A 26,860-nucleotide genomic window follows, 5' to 3' on the forward strand; every position below is an offset into this window, starting at 1 on the left:
TACTACCAGCTCCATCTGGCAAATGACTAAAAACCTCTGTCCCCAGATGATCAGTGATAAGACACTATGCCAGGAAGTGATGTGATGATGCAATTGGTAACAGCTAAGAGGTGCTTCTCCTAGCACTGACTCTTGGTGACCTACGCTGGACCAGATTCAGACAGGACTGCTAGAGTCAACAGCAGCTGCAAAGTTATAACCGCATATGTTTCCCAGAGCATATGAAAGCCTGCTGGAAGGATTCACCCTAAAGGACAGGAACCACGCTTGGCAATATTGTCTCTAGCTTGGGTTGTTTCCTTCTGTGGATTGTAGGGAGAGGAGTCTTTATGCATGAGGAACTTGCCTTTCAATCACTTTGACAGAAGACTTGCTCCATAAACAAAGGAAAACATTTCAGTTGAATTGGTGCAGTTTGAACTTTATTTAAAACAGCTGTAATCTAATCTGCACAGTGCTGGGGCAGCATCCAACCTCTGCAATAGCCAGGGAAACTCCAGAACAGCAACATCACTCTGCACGGGGCCAAGCGTTGAGTCAGGGTAGATTAAAGCGTGTAATCTGACCTATGCTGGATCAAGTCCAGGAAACTAGTAACCTGACTTCTTCCTAAACTTCTTCTTAACACCCTAAGAGTGAGGGGGGATAAAAACAACAACAACAACAAAGCACAATTAGAAGATACTTCTGCAAAGCAAGAGTTAAAAAAAAAATCCATGTAAAGGCATATACTTTGATATCAATTAGCCAGGTTAGTTTGAGACCAGCTGCAGAAATGCATGTGCTGACTAGAGGTTAAGGGCACAACAGCCTTTAACAGTCTTGGAATATTCAAGTGGAAGAATTTGTTTAAAAGCATGGTAATATTACAGGCTTGTAGACCATTACAAAACACTTTTCATAGTTGCTTTGCTGTTTATCTTATCACCTACTTCAGCTTTAATGCCCTCAAATTCACGATGGAGTTTTATTTACACAAGTGCTGAAGTTGTATACCTACTGTAACTAGTACACAGACCTGACAGTATTGAAAGACCATGGTTTTAACACAGGTCACAAAACCAAGGTAACCATTTTATAAACTCAAGGTGTAGCTCTGCGAAAAGCCACTTAAGTAACATGGGTTCTCTTTCTTAATTTTAACCTGTGAGTAAACCTAAGCCTTGCACTCTTAAGTTTTGGGTTTTTTCGAGGGGAGAAGGAGGAATAAGGCCTCTCAAACCCACTAAGGCACATTTTCTAGGAGATGAATTGCACTTGAAGCAAGCTGGAAACCAGAGGTAATAGGGAAAAAAAAGGTAAGTATATGGTCATGGTCATGCTTTCTCCACAAGTTTGGAATACCAGCAGTAGGGGGAATGCTGGAGAATGAAGGCCGTGCAAGATAGCTACATGCCCCTTCGGTCTTGTCACTAGGGTTTGAGGTGGATGCTTAAGATGATCAGAGCTCAGAATTGCGGTTTAAGCCAAGCAACTAATTTTAAAAGAAGTCAGGGGTATCTGTTGTCCGCACAGCAAACTGGGACTTCAGCTGTCAACGCAGTTTGCAAGCTGCACTATTCAGAGGGTGTGAATTCAAAACCTGGAAATACTAGAAGCAGGAAAGCAGTGTTCCTAGTCTCCTCAAATTTACTCTACCATGACATCATCATTTTGTAGAACATATTTTTTGTGGCACTGCCCTGCCCGCCTTACATTTGGTTTACTTGTTTGGGGTTTTTAAGCAGATCCCACGTGCATTAAAAAAAAAAAAAAAAAAAAAAAAAAAAAAAAAAAATTATTTTTGGAAGACAGTATTTTACAGTACATACGAAAATACTCTGGAAAAACATACAACTTCATTTACAAAAACACCAAGTTATAAAGAAATTACAATAAAGAGATAGCACAACATTTCTTTCATAGGATCAGAACTTCTCCCCACCCCTCAAAAAACCCTCATGCACTTAACTGGGTAAGCAGTGTTACCGGTTTACAGAACTGGAACTTCAGACTACTACAAGTTTTCATGTAACCACGTAGAACAGCTTTCAGGGTTTATCTGAAAACACTCTCTGCATGCCAATTCCTTTCAAGACTCTACCTTGCAGGTGGGTAGCAGTGTCACAACAGCCTTGGCTATTGCAATGTTTAAGTACATCTTCAGCTGTGTGTTCTGAGTTTAGCTTTCCTACCCAGCGACAACAAAAAAGCCCTCAAGTCTCATGCTGGAGCAGTCTCAAGACAAAAATCAGATACAACGGCATGGGACACGTCTATCATCTCCATACCTTGGTAGCATCCTCTGCTGCATTGTCTTCAATACGTCAATTATTTATGGGCCTCCATGGGAGGCAATACTTGTGTAGCGCGTGGCCGTGTTAGGCAGGGGACAGCTGCTAGCTGAGGAAGCTGAGCACCATTGTGATAGATGACCAGGAGTGTATGTGCCAAACGGGAAAATAGTTTAAGACAAGAACAATATATGCACATGCACTAGGAAAGCACAAATGAATACAAGCACGTTCATACACACTTGAAACCACAACGTGGTTGCAGTAACTACTTAACCTGTTTACATACATTCTGAATCCAAGTCACAGGGCAGCTTGGTTTTTGTGGCCTTTTCCAAAGCTGTTTCAGCTAGTGACAGTCAAGACTTTTAAAAAGACTAATAGGGATAACTCTTACAAGAATATATTTGGGAAATGAAGACTGAAAAAAGTTAAACTAAAAAGCATATTTTTGTTTACATCAATAAACGCGTAGAGTATTGATGTGAGGTAGTCTAGGCACTAGAAGAGTCCATTCAGCTTTTCAGTTAGCCCACTGAGTAAAACCCCTTCCCAATTACATCGTCTGTAGATCTGCTGCTGACATCTTCTGGATTGCCACCGCCTTTGAATGCTGAATCCTGGCCAGTTAACTAGAAGAACAGAACACACAGACTCAAAATTAATTGCTATACTGAAGTTACCTTCATATTTGAGTACAGCTTCCAGTCAACACATTAAACATATTAGTGGCCATTCTTAAAACAACATTTAGACAACACTACCCTTACCACACAGGAATCTCAAGCCTCGCAAGAAGTCGTACTACCCAAACCTTGAACTCTGTACCTGAAGTATTCAACAGTAGGTAACAGTTCTGCAAGCTGATTCTTTACAAGTGTCAAAATTGAGTTTTTTCTAGTTGTTCTGTGCCTCAAATCAGACGTCAAGCCACACAAACAGCTGTTTAAGGAGAGTTATGTATAGCAAGAAAACAAATCAAGCATTCATCAAAAGCCTCCACAAAAACAAGATTTAACAAGCAACTCCACACGGTCATTTCAGCAGTGGACAACCTGTTGAGTAGGCTGCTGATTTCTAAAGCAGCGAAACTATCAAGAGGCATTCAAAAATCATCTGCCAGAACAAGATTAGCTCATACATCCACATTTATAAGATTCATATCCTCTTCCTTTTGAGATTTGGGGTTTTTTTCTGAATTAAGAACTGCTTCCAGTTCATTGAGCAATCGGTCAGTGCAGTAATATACAAGTACAGTAGCATTTGGAGAGCCTGCCACCAGACCAAAAACAGTCACTAGTGCCAGATCTTGGGAAAAAAAGAATTGTTTAATAGCTATACAGTACGTTCAAGACAATTTCTCACACCTACATCCTAGTAAAACTAGCATTATGCTTAAATTTAGATTCCTGAATCCACTGGGGATGCATATATGCATTTCTTCTCAGTTATGTCATTCATTGCACATCAAGAATTAATTCTACTTCAAACCCTCCCTGGCCTAGCCCCCCTTCCTTACCTTTTCTCCGTCTGCTAGTGTTTTGGGGCGTTCTTCTGATGGAGGTGAATGAGGTCCTTCAGTGGTCACTGAATAAGGTCGTTTAGGTGCAGTGTTCTTAGGATCTGTAATTCGAGTCCCACTTAATTCGTGCTGTCCTTGGACAAAACGTGCTCCTGGTTGAGAAGCTGTGCTACGTCCTGGAATGGTGCTACCAACTGGAGGTCCCAATGTTCGTATTGCAACTGTAGCCTCCACTTCTGTAAGAGACACCGCGCTTCTAGAGTTCAGCCATGAAATTAAAGACTGCATTCCACCCACTACGTCAATACATACTTGAATCAGGAACAGGAATGGAGGGTCCCTTAGACACTGATGGCACAGCTACACGAGGTAGCTTCTCTCTCTTGTTAGCACCGTTAGATTTCTGGTACACAGCATTTCTGTAAGAGTCAGATGCTAGAGTTATAAAATGCTCGTTTGTAAAATACTATACATTTCCTTTCCAGAAAGCCCATGCAAGACACATGTCTATCTTCTTAGCTCATTGTCACAGCTCTACCAAACAACAAAAACTCACAGGCAATCTAGCACGAGATCTTCATTTTGCTGAACTTCAGACCGCAAATTTAAACTTCAGCGTTTTTTTTAGTCAGTCTCTATGTACTTGTACTGTCTTCCAGCTTAGTATATCCAGCACTCTGTACTGCTTTTCATGAATGTATCTGCTCTACCTATACAGGCATCCCATTTTATTTTATTTTTAATGCTACTCCTACAGTACCAAATGGTCTGAACACAGCAGGCATTACACATTTGGTACTCTTGGGCTATTACTCTCAAGATTACATATTCCTCCTGGGCTGAAGTAGCTCATGAACAAGCAGACCTCCCAGGAAGTGACACACACTTTTACTGCCCGAGTTCTCATACTGCTGCACCAAGGCAGCAGCAGCTCTAGTGTTGCTGTGATCAAGATCAGCACTTCAGCAGAACATCATACTGCTTGGCATTAACCATACTTTTTGTTAGAAGGAACAAAATTACCTACATAAAAAACACTCCGGCTTCAAGTTACACACTAGCCCAAGGGGATCTACATTCAAGACCAAATAATTCCTCCGGTATCCACTTCTCCTTTCTTCTGACATGTCTTCCTGTACATTAAATTCATTTTTTCAAGGATTTCTTTAACCTGCCTCCCCCCACGTGCCCAAAGGAGATGACAGCTTTGTTCCTGACGCCATTAGAGCCCTCCACATGCTTATGAACAACACAGATTCAAACAGGAAATCCTAGACCTCATTCACATCGCGAGTCAGTTAAAAAGCAGCTTCTTCACAGCTTTAAGGTTATGGTGCTAACCTTTCTCTCCCGGCTGTAGAGGTGTCCACTTTAGAAATCTTATGTAACAAAGAGGAATTATCTGGTGTTCTGGAGCCCGTGTCTCTGGAACTGTCCAAACAGCTTCCATCTGAAGAAGTCCTTTTGCGCTGAAGCCCACCAGCATTTTGACTAGTACCTGGCATGCTTTGCTGAAACAACAACATCAAAATAATGAAGTCTTCAAGTAATTATTAAAGCAAAAAAAAAAAATATTGCCAGAAGAGCCCAATTTTTATTATACCTTCTTTCTTTTCTGTAAGGTTTCTGCAGGCAAAAAATGGTGGAGGTGCTTTCTCTTCACATGAGCTGCCTCGATCTTCATACCTTCCTTTAGCACACTGAGGTAGTTAGCCTGGCTGTAAACTAACAGGAAATTTAGTGTTGTAGCTTAGTGGGAATGTTTGCGTTGGGTATTTGTCAAAGTTACACATGGTTTTGTTAGAAACAGCAAGCCTTGAAGTCTGCCCAGCCCAAACAAAGAACAAGAAGTTGTCTCAAGATGAAAGTGACCCCAGGTGCCCATTTCACATCCAGTACAGACCAGATACGTAACAGCTATTTTAAGTTCAAACATGCATTTATGTGCTCAGTTACAGCTGTGGTTTGCTAGTCATGCAGCTCACCTCTGAGCTGATTTTAACCTGAAGGAGATCATACTCCTTAACCCTTAGTTGTCTGGTTGAAGATAGATCTCGATGACTTTCTGAATCAACCCAATTGTGCTCAGCTGATGAGAGAACAGACACCTTACTCAAGATTCAGACTAGTTTTGTTTATTTGATATTTACAGTGGCGATTGTGCGTTTTTTTCCTAACAGTTCTGTAACATCATACAACTTTTCAGTAATTTAGGTGTTAAAACTCTACCTGTCCAAGACAGACTGGATTTGAAGGACATCTGACTTATCAGAACCACTACAATTTAAACCAGTTCTTCTTAAGTGCCTGCAAACAACCTTTCATGCAACTAAAAAACGCTATACTAGCACAGCAGTTTTTACAGAATTAAGGCACATTTAGACAAGTTTAACAAGCCTGTCGTGAGCATAGCTGGAAAGTCAGCTTACTAGCATACAGAGTGGGAATCAAAGGAAGGACATGCAACCCAAACAAAAAGGCTTACAACAAGTCTTTCTGCAGGAGATCTAGAAGTGAAATAAAAGCACAAATATGAACATTCACACCAGCAGGAACAGTTGCTTCAAAGTAAATTCAATAATGTTTTTATGGAAAAGTGAGATCAAGTTCATTTAACAAAAGCCTTCCAAACTGTGAGCCTTATACTCTTGAGCCCATCAACTTTGCCCTCTAAAAATATTCTCTCAAAGTCAAGGCACATGATAAAAGCTTTCTTGCACGTAACTACTGGTCACTCCCACATTTGCCAAAGGATATCACACCTCTCAAGAAATACCTTTTCTGGCCAACCTCTCTGCGTTCAAACCCTATATCTGAAACACACGATAGGCTGTGCTTCACTAAACTGAGAGCGCACAGCTCTGCTAATCAAGTCTGTGCACAGAAATACAGGATTTAACATTAGTTCTAGCCTCTCAGCAGTACACAAACCTTGTTGACGTGATTTACATTTGCCACAACATTCAAACACAGTGCCACTGGATGTAACGTACAAGACAAGCATCAGTTCGGGTAACAGTGCAAGTCTGAGGAAGTCACCCCACCTGGCCTGAAAGTCAGACAAGCGTTTTGATGCCTATTTTCTGTGCTTTTCTCATATCCCAAAGCGTGAGCTAAAAAGAAGGTCCGCTTTTACTGCATTTACTCATGTTGTCTGAGCAACACAACACACAGCTCACGCTGGTACCATGGAGAAATGTTTGTTTGCACTGATGAAGAGTTTAAAGGAGTGCACTGTTTAGAACTTTTTGTCCAAACACACTTGTCACTTCAGAAGAGTAACCCGATTTCCTTAGTTTGTCATTATGATAGCAAGGCATGAGCCTCACAGCACACGTGCACTTCTGAAAGGCACAAGAGCAGTCAGCTTGGGAAGAAGTAAACAGACTGTGGAAAAGACCTATACTTTCAGACGACTGCTCAGCCCCAACCCCCTTTATTCTAGCATTATCTAACAACGCTTGCGATATTACTTCATTTCTGCATCTATCAAAAGGAATAAAGTAAGATGAACATGGAGCTCGACGTGCAAGACTGCATGTCGTTACGATGCGACCACTCACTGCCTTTCAAAGTTCTGGGATGGTATCATACACAAACTGTTCTTTTGGAAACAATACTGTCAACAGGCATTCACAACTTATTTTAGAGCCTGATACAGTTAATTCCCACTTCCAAAGTTCAGCAACTGACAACTGCTTTTGACAAGTGTAGCTACACCCAGTAAATGGACATCTCTCTCCTGGCTTCACATCTGACTGTCCACTTCAGGAATCGCAGTTCCTTTCTGATCGTTTACCATGACCTGCAGAACTGTTATTTCACATATGGGATATGGTATATAGGACCGTAGTACACACTTTTGTTTCAAGGTGGACTTACATTGCCAAAGCGTCAAAATAGTATGTTTCTAAGGCTAATCTTCTACGTGTCACGCGCTACAGAAATAGCTAATAGCTAATACCAGAAGGAAGCACAATTCACTTTGCGAAGCAACTTGCACTAGAATAAAAAAATATGAAACCCTACGAGACTAGAGCAAAATAGAGGCTTACCTGTATCCTTGAATGACTGTATAACGCACGTTAAATCAACGTTAACACTTTCTGCATTTTCCACTTTCCTAAACACGATTCCAAGAAACCACATTGACACATATCCACTCCTAAAAAGACAGAGTCACAAATCTATCATTTATGCACAGATGCCAGTTATTTGGGTGCTAGTATCTACTCTCAAGAAGGGATTAAGCAAAACAGTTTAGTTGTACGCAGCAGCTAAAGACTGGAGTCAGCCCATACTCAAGTTCTCCGAGAACTCCTCTCTCAAGTTCTCCCTTCTTTAAAAAGATCCTACATGCTCAGAACCTTGCCCGTCACACCTCGTACCTACAAAACAGTAGGTACGTAACTGAGCATCTCTCACAGGTAAGCTGAGGTGAAGGAATATAAACAAGGTACAATACATCAGCCACACTTCAGTTCAGAAAAGTAATGAAACTCACTGTTTACAAAGTTCTCGGCTGCCAGGGAAAGACTGTGGCTTTACATGTGCAATAGATATAAATTCATTCCTCTCCAAGTTTCCAACCAGCACACGAATTTTAGATTCCACAAGGCCAATCCTGATAAGAACAAGAGACATTTACTCATTTTTGACTGTATCCAGCACAGTAGTTATATGCTTTCTTACAATACAATGCTAGTACAAAAATGCTAACCAGTCAGTAAGTAGTAAGTTTCATTCAGCTGAGCAGATACTAGATATTTATATCACACACACTGGAGCTGGAGATGTTTCCAGGGACACTGGAGCTTCAAAGTTTCCAAAGACAGAGGCAGTAAGTAAGTTTAACTTGTGCTCTTAACAGGTCAGACACAACACTTCAACATACAACCTGTGATGAAAATATCAACAAGAAGCAGATTCCCAGCACCTCTGGCTGCATTTTGAAGTGCAGCAAAACTTCTTTTTTACCCCAAAGACCAAGGAGAACAACCGTTTAGAAAAGGCTCGAGCACAACTCTTCCATTACACCTGAGTAAAGAAGCTATTCTTCCTGCAGATTGACCTGTGAAAAGAGTTTACCCTCTTCCAGCCAAACTGAAGAATACAGTTCCTTTAATAAACAAACGATCCAGTCAACACAGTCTCATCAGAGACTTACCCAAGAAATGTATCATGACCACAAAGGCTATTGAAGTACTGGCATTTTACCCTTCTACCTAAAACACTGCTACCCTTGAAAGCAGTCAGAACTCTGTACGTTCTTCACAAGTATCTTATGTTGATGAACAACAGAGATGTGCCATCTATTCCCAAATCCATTCAAGAGCTGGTGAACTAAACTTGTTCTTAGAGCAAACGGAAGCAGGTTTGTCTTCTGCTTTTCATTTTCCCAGATGCAAAACTAAGCCCCGTTTGCTGCCATTTCTGTCACTGCAAAAACGTCAGCTTTTACTGCAGCCAGAACTTTCCTCATCTTTATTGTGAGATACAATAAGCCTTCTTCACTTCAAACATGTCACATTAAAAACTATTTGGCTCTAAGCCCTCTGCCCATAACTCCTTGTTGCATACCTAACTGTGACTGACATCAAGCTGTAGCTGACACGATTTTTAAGTGAACAAATTAACAAGTTCAGGTAAGAGGTATTACCTACTAGAGCTATTTTTCAACAGGAAAGAAGATGTCTTTCAGAGGTAGCACAAGAATTAAATCATTTGCCTTAAACTGCAAGCCAAACCCTGAAGTATAACCAAAGTGTCCTCAGAACAGGGGTCTGGTACACACAGCTATTTTCCTTGCTTACTTGAGCAAGGCAGGCAAAGCACTCGTTTCTTCAGAATAAGAACACCACACACATTACAGTACCTTAATTCCTCACCGTTTCCCCTTATTTCAAGACTCACAGTTAGTCAGCCCATTCACACAGGTTCAACAAGTTATTATTGGCATGTCTCCCTTGAGACAGTGACAAATACCATGTCAGAAGCAGTCATGTTCTCTAACCACAGTTGAAGTGGTTCTCACATTACCTTTCACAAAGTAGATCAGCACTCCTGCAATTTACCTATCCACTACCAAGCATGCCGAGATGATCATTTCCAGCACTAAACACAAGATGCCTGAGCACACTACTAGATTAAAACTCAGTAAACACTATTTATCAGCATTCAGGTACTCTGTGCAGACGGTCAGGTTTCACCCCGATTAAACAGCCTTGTTTCACTTCACTGGAGAAAAGTAGGCTCTGGAACAGGCGGACTACCTAACCAGAGCAACTTAGCATTGAGTGCAATCTAGTCCTAAATTAAATATTACATCCAGTAAAAAAGCTATGAAACCAAGTCTTCTAAGGCTCTACAACAGTTGTCTTCAAAGTGTCGGGGGGGACGTACCCCAGGGGGTGCACAAGACAATCCACTGGGTCCAGGAAGAAAAGATTAGAGCTTCAGTAATGTGTACGTAACTTGCAAAGAAGTAGATATAGACCGCAACTATGTGTTCAAAAATGACTATTTTTGTTGTTGTTTTGCTCACAGGAGTGCACAAAAGTTTGGAGACCACTGCTCTGTAAGTCAGTAAAAGATCAAGCTCTCCAGTGTCCACTACGCATCTGATGACATCAAGTAATCCCCATTTACTTCAGTCTCTGCAACAAGGAACATCTTCCTAACTGAAGTAGCCTTGGGTAAGTAGTCTCCTTAGACTCTTGGCATCTGCTTCTCCAGATGACACAGAGCATAGGCACACTAACCCTCTTTGTTCCTTCTCATCATGACTTAGGTCTTTAGGTTAACTTCTTAAACAGCAAGATAACTTATGCTAACTTCCCTTCACAAGAAAGCTTTTAGTTTTGCTGAGGAACTGTCTACTTAACTCCGTACTGTATTCCATGCCTAGCTGCACAGTCAAATACTTTGTTTTTGTGAACTGTATTAACCAAATGAAGCGCAACACTGAATTGAGCGTCAATGATGTATTGAACCCACACTCAAAGCAAGACTTACCACTCCAAGTGATGCTCTTTAGTAGAGGCACTAGCAGTCAGCACAATATAATGTCTAGAAGAAAAGAAAAAGTAACATCCTAGCTCAGGACTTGATATTCCTTCAAATGAAACCAAAACTGCCTTAAATGTATAGAAAATGACTTCCAGACAAGACACATTATATCCTGCAGGCAGCACAGTATTAACTGAAGAAAAACTGATTACATCCTTCAGAATTGCGTTCTGCTGCCTTCTGAGTATCAGAGCTGATTTTTTTTTAATAAAAACAGTGTCAGTGGCAAAACACAAACAGTTTTTCTATCTTCCCTCTACTTATCCTTACCAAAATTCCTATGACTACCTCCAGCTTCTGAAAAACAAACATATCAATGCCATCTCGTATTTCGACTGCAAGCTAAAACTCACTATGCTAACCAGTACGGCAATCATTTCAAGTTCAGGTAACAGATTTCATACATACTTGTATTTCTGAAAGAAGTCCAGTGGTTCAAAGAGCTTTGACCAGTCTGATTTTCCTTGGAGAATCTCATTCGTAACTGCAAGACCTACAATTAAGGTTGAAAACCTTACTACCATTTTGTTTTTAAGACTAGCAGAGCATGACAGAAACTTCATAAGAGAAAGGTTTTGAACAGTAATTGACAGATCAAAACGCAGGAATTCCCTTGACACAATACAGGCCTACTACAACAGTTCATTGTAAAACTGGTCCCTTGTTGCCTGCAACAGGTATACTTCCCAGAGAACTCTTCTGCCTAAAAGGGCACAACACCGCACGGAATATAACCAAGTCAGGTAACGTGGTTTCATATTGCAAGAATTACACCTTTTAAGCAGTTAATAAGCATGGAAAGAACTTTACCATGTCTGAACTCCTCCACCATTACCGCTCGCGTTGATGTGGATACGTTGTATGTAGAGTTCTGCTGCGGATAGGCTGGGGTGATGATAGGCATTACGTGGTATCGGTCTGATGGGTTCACCTGTGATGTTAAAACAATTGTGCTCGGCACCAGCAGCTTAGCTTAGAAGAAAGGTTAAAGGCTTCCAAATTCCATGTCTACATACCCTGGGGTCCCATACTGGTAAATTAAGATTGCTCTCTTCCTGTTGTTTCAGCAATACAGGTCTTGGCCACTCCCTAAACAAGAAAAGCCAGGAACTGACCGTCCATTTAAAACTCTGCCATGTAATTCAGGGTAGGACTGAATGGTGTTGGTCTAAATCTTACATAAAGAACCACCTCAGAAAGTGTTACTGCTTTACGCAAATCAAAATAGTCATAAATAGCTCTTACCATTCTGAAAAAACCAAGAAGAACTTGTTCACCAGAGTAGAAGCCAAAGCGTTTGGGTAGAGTTGACACGTTCTCGCTACTAGCACAGCACAGGAAACCCCACCAAGAAATCCCAGCACGTTGGAGTAAATGCCACGTCCTACAATGCAGACATTGTCCTTAGCCTGTAGTCTTCCCATGCCCAAGTATAGTCCTTCAAATTTACAGCACCACCTTCACAATCTATAGAATACCTAGCACCCTTCAGCCTCCAAGTCAGTTATTTTTGCAGTGCAACGAGGCCAAAACTGTTGGTCCTTACAGCGATGAGAAAAAGAATCGGTACCACACCACTTCCCAAAATGCTGCTACTCTGAAATTTGCCTGCACTGCTACAGCTACTGCTTCACTCCAACTTCCCTTAAGAAGAAGGTTCTGCCATTCTTCTAGCACTTGCTCTAGTCACATGCGCAAACGGTATTTTCTTATTCCTTATCTATCAAGCTTTTATACCTCACTGGGCATTTTTATCCTTTCTAGTCAGGTTCCTGGTAAGCAATGCAGCACCTTGTCTTGTAGGCACTCCCCTCATCTCCCCACTCTACCCCCATTAAAAAAAACACAGAATCTACCCCACGGACAGTCCTTGAATCTAAACCAAAACACAGGTTTTGAACTAAAACCTGTTATCTAAACAGCTATCCAAAGATGAAGGACTTCTAACGCTATTGTTTTTTCAGCACGAGGTGCCTCTGAAAAGTTTAAAGATCACAAACAATCACATTACTCACGTTTTGCCCACAGTTTAACTGCACGGAGCGTGAGCCGGAAGTTCTCTTTATTTGGCACTAGGTGCAGTATTTCATCAGTAACTCTGCAGCCTGTAAGAAAAAACAGTTGAAGTACAGCACTTCCTGGTAGCAGGTACAAGTCAGTTCTGTGCTATACTGGATCAATAGCTTACAGTTTGTCCTGCAAGTCTATGAAAACAAGTTTGCATTACTTGCTTTGTATTACCTTAAAAATCAGAGGTTACACATAACCTTACAGACACATAACATAACAAATTAGAGGTCACACATTCAGTATCACCTCAGGCAACTGGTGCCCCCAACAGCTTTTTCATACTTTAGACCACAGCCAACAATTTTCAATAAGGCCCTTCTACAGGATTCCGAAAGCTAGGTTTCTTTCAACAGCCAGGAACAATTAAACCAGTCCGTGTTAAACAGTGAGCAACTTCGGCTTCAGGTATTTTAAATATCCTTTTTTTTTTTTTAATGAACTACCACACATTCTTCTCTATCAAGTGCTCTACCTATTCATCTGAAGCAGCTTCTGTGGCAAACTGGAACACCACACACACCCCAATCAAAGAAACATGAAACACAGGTCTATCTAAACACACAACTTGAAACAGCTAAATCTAAGCCCACTCGCCACCTCCTCAGATCTCAAGTATACAGGGGATCAGTTTCTGCATCCTGTACAGAAACTTGGGGTGTGTAACGTGCATTCCATACCAACTTTAGTAACATTTTCTTGTTAAAGATGTGCAAATATGCTTACCATTTAAGCTCCGTATACATCTTATATCCAGGCTTCTGAGACACGAGTTGTCTCTGAGATCAAGATTATCAGCAACAGTTGGCACAGACAGTCTTGCAAACACGAGATCAATCTTAAGAGGAAAAAAGTGCCAACCGTTAGAATGCCCCGCAGTCTGCAAACAGCACACTGGTGGGGGACAGTTCCTCAAGTCTAAAAAGAGTGGTTAACATTTGTATTTAGAATTATGTGACTATAGATACATCTCCCAAGAGATTTATTTGCCAGAAGACTCAATGTAATTTCTAGAAGTTCCCAATTTTATTTACAAAGCCTTCACTGCATCACCCCTTTCTTTTTAAGCCAGGGAAAGGAAGAGGGCATTTTAAGTTGGAAAAGATTACTCTAGACTTAGAGTTTCAATCAAAAGGGAACTTAAAATTATTCACAGAATTAAGACTTAAGTTCAGTCACCTCAACTATCCTTCAGCAAAGGAGAGAGCATTTCCTTTATGCAGTAAGCCCTTTTGATCCTGAAGTATCTGGATTTTAGTACAGTCTGAGGCAAGAAGATTATCCTGTGAAAGTCTGTACCAGATAAAGGCCACAAAAAGGTCACTGAATAAATCTCTTCGTGATAGTGATACCAAGCAGTAACTTGCTTAGGTACTACAGCAGGCAGGTCTTGATTCATTGTATAGGATGTATTCAAGATAGCTGGATTCCTGCAGCTGACAAACCTAGGCGGGAGGCAAATGAGTACTTTCACTTTCCCTTTTCCAGATTGTTTGTCCCATGACCACTTCATTTTGGATTTGCAGCAAAACATTTAGTCTGCTCACATGATTCGTACAGTGAACTACACTGTACACATCCCTCTGTAGGTACCTAGCTTGGCAGAGCTAAGAAGACTTAGCAAGGACACCGCCTCTGCTCCCACTCTGCACGATCCTAGGGATAAATGCTATTCAAGCAGGCTACCCTGGTCTACAGCACAGGCCTAGAAAAAGATGTCCCTGATGCTCCCATGCCTGCTAGGCTCCCTAGGGGCTTATTTTCCTATAAGCTCCCGTTCTACTGCAATGTCTTCTCCTCGGATACGTTGCGGTCCAATATAGCACAGTCACAGCTCCCTGGAAAAGTTATCCTATTCCAAAGCAAGAAAAAATTTACCCACTTAAAAAAAAAATAAACAAATGCTTACCTCAATGCCATCAAACTCAAACTTGACAACTGGTACATATGCATCTTCAACTGCCTGGAAAGGAGAGGATAACTGTGTAAGAAAACATGGTTTGCTACTTTAATGTTTCTCCTGAACTACGACCAAATGCAGAATTTACACTGCTAACTACTCAGTATAAAGACTGAGTTGCTTCCAAACCAAAAGAATTGTTCCTAAGCTGCAAGCAGTATAGCAAGCACTAAGATGGTATAATACTAGCTTTAACAAGTTATTTAGCCAAGAGATTCGGAGGCTGATCATGTATTGTAATGAACAAACAGTGCACAATGAGCCATCAGCATCAGAGGTTGTAAGGTACTTACCTTGGTGGTGAGGAAGAAAAGCAAGAGATTTTTGTAGCTATCTTACTACTGGTTAACATCCAGAGAAAGCGAGGAAATTCTGTCCGCGTTTGACAGCACGCGCTAGCCTCCTGTATTTTTATTTTCTACCATGCCTGAGATGCTATCAGCTACCTTATGGGACAGTTTTCAATTTTGTAGACCACTTGTCAGAAAGGTGCCACAGCCCACTGAGTCTGTCTTCGGTCACCTAAACAAAGGCTCATTAGCTATGCATATGAAGTCTTTCAAAATGTCTGCACAAGGAAGACCAGGCAGAGAGAAACACTTCTCAGGAGTTCGGTTCTATACGCAAGGTACACAACATGTGCACCAGAGGGTCATTTTACAAGGCAGTTTTGTATAGTCACAGCACAGCTCCTATTGACTTTATGCAAAGCTGACTGTGCGTCTCTTCTACAAAGTCTCAGGCTGAGTAGCCAGAGAAGAACAGGACCAGAGAAGAATGAATTAGAGGTCCTAAAGTACACCCAGAGGAACACCATGGCAAAGGTACTGACAGAAACCTTTCCACATCACATTCAACTTCCTTAGCTCTCAGGCTGCCCCTTCCTCTACCTGCATGCAGTTACCTTCTTGCCAAGCCCCTTGCTACAGCTAAGATGAAAGCAAGGCTCCTAGGGACAACCTTGCTTTTGGATACTATAGCCCACTCATTCCCAAACCATGGGTAGGGGAGAAGTGAACCACAGAGATTCTCATTGGACGTACAGTCATTGGGGAAGGGAACCAAAAGCTTGACTTCAACACTTTCCTGCTGCGTAGACAGTATTTTACAAGGGGCTCAGAAACAAGTCCCTCTTTAATTTTGGTCTGTAAGACAATCACTACCAATAGGAGTCTTTAACAGGAATATTCTTATTGTCGGAGTTGCACAATCTATCAAGGAGAGAGCTTGCTTACTCTTAGCTTTTTTATTTCCTCCTGACGTTTTAGTTTTTCAAAGAACGACTGAAAGAAATCCGATCTTTCTACATGTCTAGGAGCAACACAAGCCACATCTATGTCAGCACCTGCAAAGAGATGCCATTTCTTCTGTTACTGTTGGAAGACACTTTCAAACATTACAACTATGACCAGACAACAAAAGTTTACCTTTAGTGTGTACTCCAAGCCTGTAAGAACCAAACGTAAATATTTTGCCACCACCATTTGCTACTACTGAAGGGGGAAGATTCTGTGGGTAGAAGAGAAAGAGTTTTCTGGAGAACAGAAGATACACGTTGACCTACGTGCAAGTTTAACTAGCATATAAGTTACTTAGGAAGACTACAACAGCCTCCATAAACAATGTCTTCTCCCTCCCATACCGAGTTGTTAGTCTAATAGACTGATACTGTTTTTCTGAAGGGAGTGCTTGCAACTCACAAACAACAGCAACAAAAAAGGTGAGTAATGTAGCAGTCGCTTCATCAATTTAAACAAATTAAGACCTATTATCAGTCTTCCCTGCAGCAGACCCACGTAAATTAACACCATCTAAGAGCCATACCAAAGGCAAGTCTAGAGTAATAATTTCAAACTAGATTGAGTGCTGTAGGCTGTCTGGGGCAAGTTTACTGCCCAGTTACCATCTATCTCCCCCCACAATGTCTTGTTTCAGCTTTGTTAACCGCTACAAGTCAACTGATAGAGCCACTTCACAAATTTGTTCAGTGCCCCAAGGACTTGAAGGTCTTCATCTGAAGTATCTTTTATACATTATTTCAATGGCTCTTACTACAGATCTCCTTGATACTTAAGAAGGAAGTTAAATGTTGAACTTTAGCATAAATCCTAGTTAGTATCGCCTTTGGAAGAAACAAAAAGGCTTCAGCTGTTTTGATAAGGACCTATCAAAAAACCTTACCTTGCTCTCACCAAGTTCTGAAATCCATTCTTTGACCAAGTGATTCAGTCTACCAAGAACGACCAGCCTGTAAAGAAAACTCATGTTAAGTTTGCCCTAAAAAAACCCCCAGGACATTAACAAATTTTACAGTCTTGTTATACCTGTGATTCAGTTCTTCCTCCTCTTCAAATACCCCCAATGCTTTCATCGCTTCAAGCAGCTTCTGAGTATGAATGGAATCTATATCCGTAGGAGGAGCCAAGCTAATTGCAGAAGTAATTCCATAGTGCCTTGGAGGCTGGTTCTGCAGCCTAGGAGTACTGGGGGAGAAAATAAAATACCAAAGACTCCACAAAACAAAAAAACAAAAACCAGCAAAACAACCACCACCACCTTACTGCAAAACACCCTTCCGCTTACAGGTTTCCAAATCAGCTTCTGCCCTTTTGCCCAGCATTAACATAAATGAGGGAAAAAAGATCCTGCTTATGGTTTTTAGATAATTTGACCTAACTTAGAAACTACGTCTTTAAAAAGCACTTGTGGATATAAGAAAAGATCCAAGTTGCTACCATCTGAAGACAGCGTATTTGCATTGCGCTAGACAGTTAGAACTGATCGCCAGGAAATGAAAAGGTTTGAAATCCACTAAGGGTGACACTACGTACAGCACAAGTTTTGGACACATTTCAGTTTCACAGCACTTTTGAGTTAAGGTTATTCCCATCAGCTTCCTGATCACATTAAACAAGACAATTTAACACTGGCTTCTTTTAGTTCAATGTATTTGCTGTGCTTCTACTGATTCTGAAAGGACATTATAGTTGATTGCAGAGCAAGGACAAAGTGGTCTGTTAAACAGAGTTGTTGCAGTAAATTCAGCATTACCTTGGTTTTGTCTATGGAAGAGGATGAAGGAAAACATCAACCAATCTGCAGCTAATGTTGCTAGCAGAGCCTTGTGCTCTTAACACAGCGTTCCATTTTTATAGCTCAGAGGCTTAGCTCTACATACATCTGGTTTAATCTAAATCCAAGAGATGTACGCAGAGCAGCACAAGTTAAGCTCTGTTTGTAGAAGGCGCTCAAATCTGCTTTAGCTAGCTCACTGCCCAGTTAGGCAGAGCATTACCAGCTGAAACCAGGAGAGAGAAAGGAGTGGCACAGGAGGTAAGAACTGTACTTAATGGATCAAGGGTCTCTACAGAAACACTGGTAGCAAAAGGGGACACACATTAAAAAGGTCTACAACTCATCGTGCTTGTCAAAGAGTCCATATCCAGACCCTAAGGCTACAGGGATTAATGATGGCATTATTCAAACCGGCTATTTTCCTACTTCACAAATGGACAGCTCCAAATCTTAGCTGGGTTAGTCAAGAGACGCTTAGAACTATTTAAGGTATCTGACCCACTTTGGCTGGAATGGGATGAGGAAATGCTCAAAGGACAGCCTCAACACTTGATTTTAAAAAGATAGCTTATTACAACTCCTTATTTCTAATTGTTGCCTTTACTCTGCCACTGAGGGAAGATGGATTTCTCTCTCGCAGAGTAGCTTTGTCCAACTAGAGACATAGCTTTTAGTCACCTAGTGGGCTCCCCCACCCCCCTTCTCTATGAGCTCATTTTTCAAACTTTTTTCTAGGCCTTTTCCAAAAAGCTGGAGGGGGTGGGGGGTGGTATTAGGACTGTAGTCCTATTAACTAGTCTCCCCAGTCAGAACGGCTGTTTACTTTCAAGTGTAACTAGGCCCTGACCTAATTTGCCTTGCCTTGTTTATAGGCATTGTCAACTTCCACTTCATAAGCAAAAATATTCCTAATGCGTATTTTCCTTCTTATGATACCATTTTCATAACAAATACAGAAGGAAAGCCTATGTTTAATTGCTGTGCATTACATCTAAATTAAAACGCCTACAGCAGCAACTTCCTACATGCTTTACGTATTACTTGCAGCGTACAACTTGCACTTCAGAAAGTTTGCACAACACAAGAATGGCTTCTAGACTTTGCTAGCATCCAAGATCTTTCCAGCGTACAGAAGGCCACCACCTAGCTGCCTTTCATTGCTCCATTCTTCCTACAGAGGCTATAATTAGAGACTGACATAAAGGACAATATCAATGAGATATATCTGATATTATGAAGAGCCAATTCTTTTAGTCAATAGTAGATATTTTACAGCTGCTTGCATGTATTACTGAAAATTTGATCTCACACCTTAAAAGTTGAGGAAAATGGCACTTGGAAAGTTTTACTGAGAGAGTGACTTATGCCCAATAGAATTCGTTCCCCTTTTAGAATTAATTAAATAAATAATTAAAGACATAAAACCTTCCTTCTCTCTCTCTCAACTGTACCAGGCTGCCAGGCATATACAAAGAAGAGATCTTATGAGACAAAGTAGCATACGTGGCATACTACCTATTCCTCCACCAGCCTTCTGTTTAAATGAGAAGTCTGTGGCAGTTTAATATTTTGCCAACTCTTGCTATGATTTGTCCACCATAGGGAACACCTCCAACATACTTCTGTTGCGAGAGATCCCAATTTTGTACAAGAAGTTCAACTGATTTGTTCCAAGGTTCGTCGCTCCTTTATAGCTTCACAAAGCTGCGAGCCATTTCTCCTGCATACTCCGAGAGACAACGGATAAGTTTACACTATTACAGTTCAGGGAGTTGCCTTCAGCCATCAGGGCGGTGTAGGAGCCTTCACCGTGAATGCGTCTCTCCCACTCATGAGGTTGGCTTGCCTCCAGCCAGGTAGAAATGTATCACTCCAGCCTTTTCCACCCTCACCACTTGGGAGGAGGAATGACTGCAAATTAGCTCCTGAACCCCCAAAATTGATAGCACAAACCAAACCAAACCAAAAAACCCCCAAGCAACAAACCAACCAAACCCAACCAACCAAGAAAACCCCCAAACCCCATGACCTTCACTGAAGTAAAACCACCTACACCTCCCATTCCTACCACACAAACTCATGCTAAAAATAGCCTGCAGACACCTGCTGGCAAGCTAAAGCACCTTGTTCCCGACGACAGCATTCAGAGAAAGCCACCTTTTTTTCTGCCTTGAAGCTGGGTTGGTAGCCCGAGAGCAGCACCCAGCCGCAGGCCGTTACGAGCTTATGGTGACAACGCAGTGCCGAGACACGCACAGAGAACCTTACGCATAACTACGTTAAAACCAGGGGCTCTGACAAATTTTTCTAACCTAAATGATTCTATGACTGTAGGGTTCAATTATATGGAACTTAGTTACTGGGCCTGAAAGTAGCTCATGGTCGCAAGAGCGTTCCAGACACCTTTAGAAGGCCTTGAACAGAATAAACAAGAAGATAGAAGAAGAAACATCCCAATTAGAAGAACACAGGTGCACATTCCACGATAAAGGGAACTTGGCACCAACAACCTCAATCCAGGGGCTTATCTTGGCCAACTGGACTGAGACAAGTTTCTCATGCTCTAGTTAATATAGCCAATTATGTCCTGTGTTTATGCGCGTGTACAGAGCGAGTATAACTAACTGTATCTTATGTTTATACGCGTGGACAGTATCGATATAACCAATCACATTTTATGTTTGTGCGCGTGGACACCAAATGCTTGCATGCAGCAGCCAATCAAAGCTTCTAAACAACTTAGAGAATTGTATAAGAATGATCAGCTAGGCTCAATAAACTGGCGACTTTAATCATCATATTGGTGTTCTATCGTCCGGGCCCCGCATGGAATAACCCTAAACCCTACATATGACTCTATAAAGGAGGTGCTTGTCTCGTTGGGTTGGTATTTGAATGAGCCGTTGGTACTGCTGTTGGTACCCAACCTGATGACAGGTTTGCAGGAGATGGGGGATATCCTGGAGGGGGGACAGTGTACCCAGCAGACGGAGGCTGACCAGGTGGAAACTGAGGAGGAAACGGGCTTGGTGGTAGCCCCGGTGGAAGAGGAAGCGCATGGGGTGCTGGAGGATACACGGAAGGTGGAGGCACAGGCACAAAGACTGGTGTTGATGCTGGTAGTGTTGGGGCCCGAGTCCTTTGGGTACGTTCACTGTTCGGGCGGCCTCGATTTGAGCTTCTAAAGAAACCCCCACACATGCGTCACGGTTTGTTACTCTCTCTCCCCTCATTTTAAAGAGGAAAGCCAATGAAGCGGGAGCGTGGTGGCAAGCACTTCTTGTTCTCAACTGAAGCCTTTTTCTCCCTGCTCTCTGTTCATTTGAGACTACACTCATTTCTTGACCCTCCTACTAGCCTTCCACATCCTCACCCCCAACACTTCCCTCAGTCTGCTCTCCTCAGACTCAGCTTTGCGACTGTGGATGGAGGCTGCCCAGGCTTAAAAGAGACTCCCATCTCGCACGTGCCAACACTTCACGCTTCTGATCTGCAAAGTACTGCACGGATAGTAACTCATCTTCTCCCAAGCTTCTTTTATCTTCTTCCACGCACGCTTCCTACGTTGTTGCCTCACCATGATGTATTTGGCCTGCTCTTGTCCCCGACTTGTTATTCTCCTGCTTACTCAATTGGAGATTTTAGACAATCTGTGGGATGGATCCTGGGGTTTGTTTTGATTTAAGATTTTATAAACACAGGACACCCTTACATTCTATCTATCTATAACACATATATACCAAAAGGAAGGACTGACCTGACCCTGCAATCACAGATAAAACAGACTCCTCTCTCGCCAACTGAGAGAAAGCAGCTTGGCTATTTGGGCTGACTACACCGAAGACATTCCAAATGGTCATAACAGAACAGCGTTGACTTTTCCAAGAATTTGCTCAATCAGCATCAACTAAGTTGTTAGAAAAAAAGAATGTTGGAGGCTGACTCCTACTGGGAAATCAATTTCTACAGCCCTGTTCAGCCAGTAACCAAAAGGGTGGCTTTCCACCTGATCCTTTAATTGTATTTAATTTTGATAGGTAATTCTGGTTTCCTCAAAAAGACTTCCTTTGTCAGAGTCCTCTTCTCAATCAGGTCCTGGAGGTTTATTTTAAATAATTTCACTGCAAGCACAGATCCCCCTTCTTAAAGCCAGTTCAAATTAGGCCATTGAAAAATTAACGAGCGCTTGTATTCTCCACAACTATCTGTGCATACTTACTGCATTATGAATCAGCTGTTGCAGAAGTTAAGTGCTACGGCCTCGTTTAACAGCTTACAAGTAGTAATACGTTGAATTTCTGTAGAATACTTACAGTTCCCAGCCTGGTCTGCCACCCGCTGAGCCAATTGTACTGCCTCTCCCCGGATGACCTTTTGGAGTGGAGAGAGGAAAAAGCAAAAAATCCCATTCAGTTGATCTGAAGATAATTTTTTGAAAGGAATTCTAAAGTTACAGTTCCTTACCAGTGGTGGGTATTGACTGTCCTTGGGGGCCCAGACAACTTGCTAACGCTGCTTGTCTTCGCACAGGAACCCGACAGCCCTTGTGAATAAACGCAGACAGTTGGAAAAGAAGCTCTACTACAATATAAGAATCACTGCATATGTTGAAATAAAGCTTACCTTCTCTTCCAACAAACTGCTGATTGACAGAGAGGAAGATGTAGATGGTTCAGCGGCACTCACCAGAACAGCAGGAGGTGTAACAGTCATGAGTGGTGGTGGAGGCGGTGGCGGCTGCTGCTGCCGCCACTGCTGCTGCCGAATCTGCTGATGGAGCCTTTTTGTGTAGCCAGTTCCACTTCTGAAGTTGTTCACAGCCTAGAGGCAGAAAAGCATTTACAAGAAGGTATGATGAAACTTCAGCAGATATACAAACAAAAGCCTTCACAGAGGAAAATTACTCGTGTATTCCTGTAAATGCCATCAATCCTAAAAGAAACCAACATACAGATGTATGAACACGTCACATTGAACACTGATACTAATGACCGGTAGCTCAGAGGACCTGAATTTAAAGTACTTCAGCGTTAACGCCAAATGTGAAAGCGAGGCAATCGTGTTCAGTAAGAGCGGGACCTGAATTTGCCAGATCGTCTCTAAAGAGTCGTAAGCTTCTGTGACAGCAACAAATAGTGTATTTGAAAAGTCAATTTAGCCTTATTCAATTACGCCTTGCTTAAGGAGATGTAAATTAATATTTTCTTCCCTTTCCGCTTTTTACAAATAGCCTTTTCTTACAAGCACTTTATGTAAAACTCGTTACCTGGCGTAGGCACTTGTTGGGAATTAAAGCATCGGGCGAAATATCTGTCTCCTGACACGTTGGGCATATATGGTCCTCAGATTCCAGTAATGCTGTTCTAATACCTGTGTAGAATTAGAATAATCAAAATAGCATTTAGCCAAACTAAGGAAGTTTTGGGGGTTCTCACCAATCATAAAGACATGTATATGATTAATGGGTGAATATGGTCTTGAACTGAGAGCGTGAAGCTATAAATGTTCAATAGTGTAAAAAATTTCTAGTATGCAGCAAATAACTATACAGTTTTGTATTTCACCATTGGAACATCTGAAGATGTAGCGTAGGCTGTGTCTTGATGTTGCAACTAGTCTTTTTCCCCACTATCTAGTACAGCGAGAAGTCCCCAACCTCAAGGTTAATGAACAAAATGCATTTCAAAAAAAAACATTAGTAGGTTCAAAAAACCATTAGGAGGTTCGAGTTCTGAAGGTTTTAACCAACCCTCCCGTGGAGAAGAATGTGGATTAAATGCCTAACTATCCGTTTGTTGCAGAGCACTGTAACTCACCAGAGTTGGCTATATAATTTTGTATGAGACAAAGGGCTGTGGACAAACTAAAAGCATTCAGTATCTAATACTGTAATCCCCTGCACAATTAGCCACTCTCCTCATACGCATCCTTCCGCTTGTAAAGAAGACTTAACTAGGTACCTAAAAAGGGGAAAAGGCTTCCTGGCTTTTTTCGCCCTTGATACCAGAAGAGCCCTTTCCTGTTCAGGGTATACTTCAGCATAAAATAGAACTGGTAACAAAGTAATTTTGTTCCCTCCTCTTTCTGCTTTCAGAAAATCAGATGCGAGTCTACAATTAACAAACATGGGAGTAACACTTACATTTGTCACAATAACTGTTGCCACAGCAGGGAATAACAGCTGCATCAGTCATTATGTCCTTACAGATGAGACATGACAACTCCTCTGGAACAGGAGCGTCTGAGGTGGAGGAAGAGGAGGAGGAGGAGGAGGAAGAAGAGGACGGCTCCTCTGGTAAAAAGGGAGGCTTCTCCATCCTTCCTCTAGCATAAGCTTCCCTGGAGGAGGGGTGGGGAAGGAAAAAGAAACGAGTTAAAGATGGGTAGAGGAAAACTTTTCCAAGCTTTGCATTTTCTCAAAGCAAGAGAAGAGATGGAATTCTTCTCGCTCCACATTAGCCTCCTAAAAGGTAGGCGCTTAGTTTAAACTACTTTTCTATAGCCACAACACTAGAAGAGGGAGGGAGGAACAATCTTCCTTCTGCAGAACTCTCCCATTCATTGGATCAACTCAGAAAGAAGCTCGGACTAGAAAAATAATCTTTGCACAGCTAGAAAGCAGGTGAAATGAATCCCACCTCTCCTTTGCCAGAGGATGCATGTAAATTGCAGGCTCAGCATTAACGTTAGTCTCCGAGCAATTACATTTTATAAAAGCAAGAAGTCTATGTTACAGCTTCTACAGAAGGAGATCCATGACGGAAAACCAGAAGTGCTACCATGGTCATTTTAAAACAGCCACTCCTGTCAGCACACGGCAGTATTTTCTCACTGTATAGCAACAGGAAAACTTCAGTCTGTTTCACACATGGGATTTCAGAAAAGTCAGAGGGGGAGGAAATCTCAGTCCAACAGCCATCTGTTAAACTTGGCAAGAAGCCTTTGAAACATAAAACAGAAGCAAAATGAGCTTTCAAAGAGAACAAATCCACTGTAAACGCTACTGAAATGTTTTGCAGAAACACAGATTCTTGGCATACCACAACTTGAACCAAATTCCAGGGACACGAACAGTAGGACCACCCTCTTCTAACATTAGAAAGCATCACAGATTTTAAGGTTAAGATACAATGACAGTGCTTCCTCCCCTGTAACGACAGATGCTGGCCAACTCGGTGGCATTGCCACTCAGATATTTATGCGTGGTTTCTCTCGTTCGCTTTTTGGTCAGTCCACTTAATTCCACACTTACGCTTTCATAGTTGGTACTGCATAGTTTCCAGTGTTTGTCAGCATAGCACCCTTTGTATCGGGTACCTCTAGCACAGAACTCCTTGGAATTCCTGTGCTCTTTTTCATTCTGGCAACAGACTCAAAATTGGTGTCCTCTTCAGAAAAGAAATGCAGACGTACCTCAAGACCCACACTTAAAATGACTTTCCAGTGATTATTTTAAGCAGCAAAAGCCTTTAACCCTCTCCTTTTACCTAGCGTAAGGGATGCTCAACTGAAATACTTATTCTCCTAAACAAATATAGCCAGGATGTTCCAAAGGCTTGAGCAGGGTTTTCAACTCAAGCGACATTCTTTGGCTTAACTTCAGGTTCCTTAAGGGTGACATGTCCCTTAGCTCACCATCCACTCAGAGAAGAGACACAAACCCGCTGCTCCTCCTCCACAGCGCAGTTCAGAGACACTAATTCGGTGCTCTGAATCACTCACTGCAGATACCTACATTCACTGTCCATACACGTGAAGTTTGAACTCGGACCTCACGCATATACCCTCAGTGACTACGCTTAAATGGCATCAATACTCAACCAGGGACTTAGTGCAATTAAAACACGCAAATATTCAATAGATGGGGCAGAGAGAAATGTCTTGGGTTTGTACAAAATAATAAAAACTGTGAACTGCCATTAAAAAGAGTGGAAAACAGAAACATTTCCACTAATACTGAAAGATATAAAAACATGCATGAAAGTTCACCCAGGAAGACCTATGGATATATTGAATGTCTACAACCTAGGAAAAAGAAAATTTCACACTTATAATTCCAGCTTCCCCTGGAATTTTGAAGGCCTCTGCAACATTGCCATACAACCTCTGCATTTCACCCCAACAGAAACAAGTCTTAATATGAGTATCCATGTATTTGTTACGTAACTGCCAAGGTAAAACAATTAAAAACTAAGTAACACCACAAGTCCCCCACAATCGTACCCCATTTGTCGGGCGGTTCTTTATGTAGTGGCCACGTTTTCTGCAACGAAAGCAAGCAGATGATGGCAGAGGCGGACCCGAGGGTTTCTTCGGGTAACTAAATGGTCTGGGGGAAAAAAACAAAGAGGTAGGCATGTGTCTCTCTTGTTAAAACAAACATCTCTGCAATTTTTCCACAATCTGCAAAGATCAGATTGGACACAATCAACACTTACTTGACTGGATCGTATTCACAGCAGGACCCTATCTTCAAAGCTTCTATTTCACCTTCTTCGGAAGCACTGGCTTCAGCCGCACTGGCAGTCTGTTTAACAGGCAATTATTTGACATGCACATTAGAAACACATTTAAGCCCACACAGCCAAAGACAACACCGCTCACCCGATCCTGCAAAGAGCAGCACAACGCTAGCTGAGGTTGCATGAAAACAGTGGCTTACTGTCCTGAAGATGTTCTGGGGAGTCCTTACACCACTACAGGGTGTATATGTGCCTCTTAACCTACTTGAAAAGAGCATTCGAGGGCACTCAAAACCTTAGGCTCTCTTTGGGCCTCACATAAAGACTTGTGTAACCAATCCAGTTTTCTTCCAAGCAGGCTCAGGCCACATCCACCAAAAATTACCCTGTCCGGTATTTTTAAGCTGCTTTTTAAGCTCCAGACGAGCTGAAC

General features: G+C 41.8%; 1 protein-coding gene across 1 annotated transcript; it reads right to left on the minus strand.

Annotated features, from left to right (window-relative positions):
• Nucleotides 1–970: 970 nt before the first annotated feature.
• Nucleotides 971–26,860, minus strand: LOC138690613 (poly(A) polymerase gamma-like). Its single transcript, XM_069810669.1, is given in 26 exon segments — nucleotides 971–2,905; nucleotides 3,793–3,813; nucleotides 3,816–4,031; nucleotides 4,108–4,214; nucleotides 5,137–5,306; nucleotides 5,399–5,520; nucleotides 7,851–7,960; nucleotides 8,300–8,419; nucleotides 10,810–10,863; nucleotides 11,272–11,356; nucleotides 11,674–11,794; nucleotides 11,880–11,952; nucleotides 12,109–12,247; nucleotides 12,879–12,968; nucleotides 13,657–13,768; nucleotides 14,840–14,893; nucleotides 16,126–16,235; nucleotides 16,318–16,399; nucleotides 17,072–17,138; nucleotides 17,215–17,373; nucleotides 22,279–22,336; nucleotides 22,430–22,637; nucleotides 22,673–22,786; nucleotides 23,232–23,335; nucleotides 24,108–24,304; nucleotides 26,189–26,860. Coding segments are annotated over 26 exon segments (2,829 nt in total). The 5' UTR covers nucleotides 26,194–26,860; the 3' UTR covers nucleotides 971–2,774.

The sequence above is a fragment of the Haliaeetus albicilla genome, chromosome 22, assembly GCF_947461875.1.
Source record: "Haliaeetus albicilla chromosome 22, bHalAlb1.1, whole genome shotgun sequence".
Classification (NCBI taxonomy): domain Eukaryota; kingdom Metazoa; phylum Chordata; class Aves; order Accipitriformes; family Accipitridae; genus Haliaeetus; species Haliaeetus albicilla.